This window comes from Prosopis cineraria, unplaced genomic scaffold (assembly GCF_029017545.1).
Source record: "Prosopis cineraria cultivar Desert tree isolate PC_DT_omini unplaced genomic scaffold, ASM2901754v1 PC10, whole genome shotgun sequence".
NCBI classification, from domain to species: domain Eukaryota; kingdom Viridiplantae; phylum Streptophyta; class Magnoliopsida; order Fabales; family Fabaceae; genus Prosopis; species Prosopis cineraria.
In genome coordinates, this window is record NW_026555341.1 from 24,440,814 (window position 1) to 24,443,618 (window position 2,805).

The 2,805-nt window shown below is 39.1% G+C and overlaps 1 protein-coding gene across 1 annotated transcript; it reads left to right on the forward strand.

Moving 5' to 3' along the window:
* The first annotated feature begins 824 nt into the window (after positions 1-824).
* On the forward strand, positions 825-2,414 carry LOC129322505 (uncharacterized). The gene is made up of 3 exons (XM_054968813.1): positions 825-1,086; positions 1,570-1,911; positions 1,993-2,414. The coding sequence occupies exons 1-3, from the start codon at positions 825-827 to the stop codon at positions 2,412-2,414; spliced, it is 1,026 nt and encodes a 341-aa protein (XP_054824788.1).
* Positions 2,415-2,805: the final 391 nt, after the last annotated feature.

Here is a 2,805-nt window from a genome sequence, read left to right on the forward strand (position 1 = left end):
TGACACTCTAGGTAGACAGGGCTAATTTTGGATGAGCATATCTCTTTTCATGTTTGGAAATTTTGTTTATAAAAATTCCTGCATTTAATTCAGTGTTTTAGCTTTAAATTTTTAGTTTTGAATTTTTGCTAATTTTGTCTTTTTCACGTTCGAAAATTTTTTACAAAAATACTACCTCAGTGTATTTCAATTCTGCCAGTTTTCAGAATTTTTGCCTACTTTCAAATTTTTGATTTTTCTTTGGTCCAGTGCTATTTCTGTGGTGTTCTGAGCTTTATTTGTCTTGTAGGACTTGGAAAAAACTTGGTGAAAATTATATTGAATTTAGAGATCAATACTTAGAGTTCTTAGCATCTTCTTCTCTTCCAAACACCATAGTTGATAATTCTGTGATTTTGGACAGTATGGCTGATAGATTGCATGGTAATGAACATGAAATACTTGCTAGGAGGAGTATTAGAGAGATGGTAGCACCCACTGACACATTTAGACCTAGTGGCTTGTTTTTAAATTTACAAGAATAAAATGAGTATGAAATCAAACCTTCATTGATTAATGTTTTGCCAAAATTCCATGGCCTTACAGGTGAGGATCTTAATAGGCATCTTCAAATACTTGAGAGGGTTTGTTCAACCATGAAGCCTCCCACAGCAAACTTGGAGAATTTGATGCTCAAGGTCTTCTATTTTATTCTTGAGGACAAAGCAATCACATGGTTCAATACTCTTGCCACAAGGACCATCAATTCTTAGGTGGAGATGCGAAATTGCTTCCTTGAAAAATATTTTTCGGCAACCAAGTATTCTAAACTAAGGAAGAAAATCATGGGGATTCAACAACACCCTCAAGAATCTCTTTTTGAGTATTGGATGAGGTTTCTTGAGTTGCTTGCAAAGTGCCCATACCTAAATGTGGGCAAGGAGTTCCTCATTGATTATTTCCATGTGGGGTTGCAAATTCATGATAGAGAGACCATAGATGCTGCTGCAAATGGCTCTCTATTAGATCTTCCACTGGATGATGCATGGACCTTGTTGAAAAAGCTTACAAACAATAACCAACAATATAGCTCAAGAGATGCAAGGGGTATTCACCAAGTGGGCTAATCTTCTTTTGCTAATTCCCAATTGAAGGATATCTACTCTCAATTGGATTTTCTCAAGATGCCTATCTCCAATCCTCCACAAGCTCAGATTGCTTCTATGTCTAATGTTCTAGTGGCTCCTATTTGTGGTATATGCAATTCCACAATGCATATCACCTCTAATTGCATGCATGCTCAAGATGTTGGGGCTATGTATCAACAACAAAGATCCTACAATTATCAACATAATCAAGGGGCAAGGAACAATTTTGAGGCTAACTATGGGAGCACATAAAACCCAAGTTGGAGGCAGCACCCTAACTTCAGCTACAAGGGTAATCAAGAGGTTGTGCAAACCAAGAATACTCAAGTGATCCTTATTCAAGATGGTGGAGGTGATAAACAAATGTATTCCTACCTTGAGAGGATGGGTGATGCTATGTTTTCTATGGGCCAAAAGTTTGATTCTCATTTGTCTAGGGCAGAATCGAAAATGGACATGATGCTTAAGAGGCTAGATGATCTTGAATCAAAGCAACAAAGCACTGATTTGGTGGTACAACAATTTGGGAATTCAAATAGCATTAGCCAAGCTCAAGGAAGTGGAAAGCTTCCAACTCAACCTGTCATCAATCCAAAGAGCCTTAGTGCAATTGAGTTGAGGAGTGGAAGAGTTCTTGAAGCCATTCCAAGTGCCTCAAACCATGGTGGCAGCAAGCCTAGTGAGGTTATTTCGAGAAATTCTCAAATTTGTGAAGGAAGACCACTTTCTCTTGCTGATTCACGTGATTCTACTTGCTGTGACAGCAAGCTAAATGTGCATCCAAGTGCCTCACATAGCCTCAAGAACATGCCTCCTACTTCTCTAAGTCCTTAAGTGATTGATGATGAGGATGACTCTATTGAAGAGATTGTAGTTGAGAATGCAAATGGAGCAAGATCAACCCTGAATGCTCAAGAAAAAGAGGTGAAATTGAGCTCAAATCAAGGCCAAGACAGTACTGGAACAGCCACGGTTCATCCATCTTCTAAGGCAAATGAGAATGATTCAAGCAAGGCTAAGGAGAAAGAGGTGTTGGGAAGAAGAGAGCCTCTAAAAGAATATCAAATTGGGGACCCTATTCTAAGGGATATGCCATTCCCTAAGGCCTTGACTAGATTTGCTAAGAAGGGGCAAGAAGAAGATAGGCATGATGTGTTTGATATATTGAAGAAGGTGGAAGTGAACATACCACTTCTTGAGATGATAAAAAGCATGCCTAAGTGTGCAAAGTTTTTGAAGGAGTTGTGCACTAATAAAAAGGGATTCAAACCATTGGCTACAGTTTAAATGAGTCCTAATATTAGTGCTGTCTTCAAGCCACAACTCCCTCTAAAGTGTAGAGATCTGTGGGCATATACCATTCCTTGTCAAATAAGGAATGTGTTTGTTCAAGAAGCCTTGATTGACCTAGGGGCAGCCATCAATGTGATGCCCACTCGCATTTATTCTTCCCTTAATCTTGGTGGTCTTCAAGATTGTAGTGTCATCTTGCAACTAGCCGACCGGAGCACTAGGAAGCCTAAGGGATTCTTGGAAGACATCTTAGTGAAGGTCAAGGACTTGGTTTTTCCAGCAGATTTTTATGTGTTGGATATGCAAGAAGGAGGCCAAGGCACACTCATCCTTGGGAGACCTTTTATGATAACATCAAGTACTATATTTGATAGCTTACCATGGA

Coding starts and splice junctions, on each gene's coding strand:
- LOC129322505 (XM_054968813.1), top strand. CDS start 825: ATGGGGATTCAACAACACCCTCAAGAATCTCTTTTTGAGTATTGGATG. Junction 1,087..1,569: donor TAGCTCAAGAGATGCAAGGG/GTATTCACCAAG, acceptor TGTCTAGGGCAG/AATCGAAAATGGACATGATG. Junction 1,912..1,992: donor CAAGCTAAATGTGCATCCAA/GTGCCTCACATA, acceptor ACTCTATTGAAG/AGATTGTAGTTGAGAATGCA.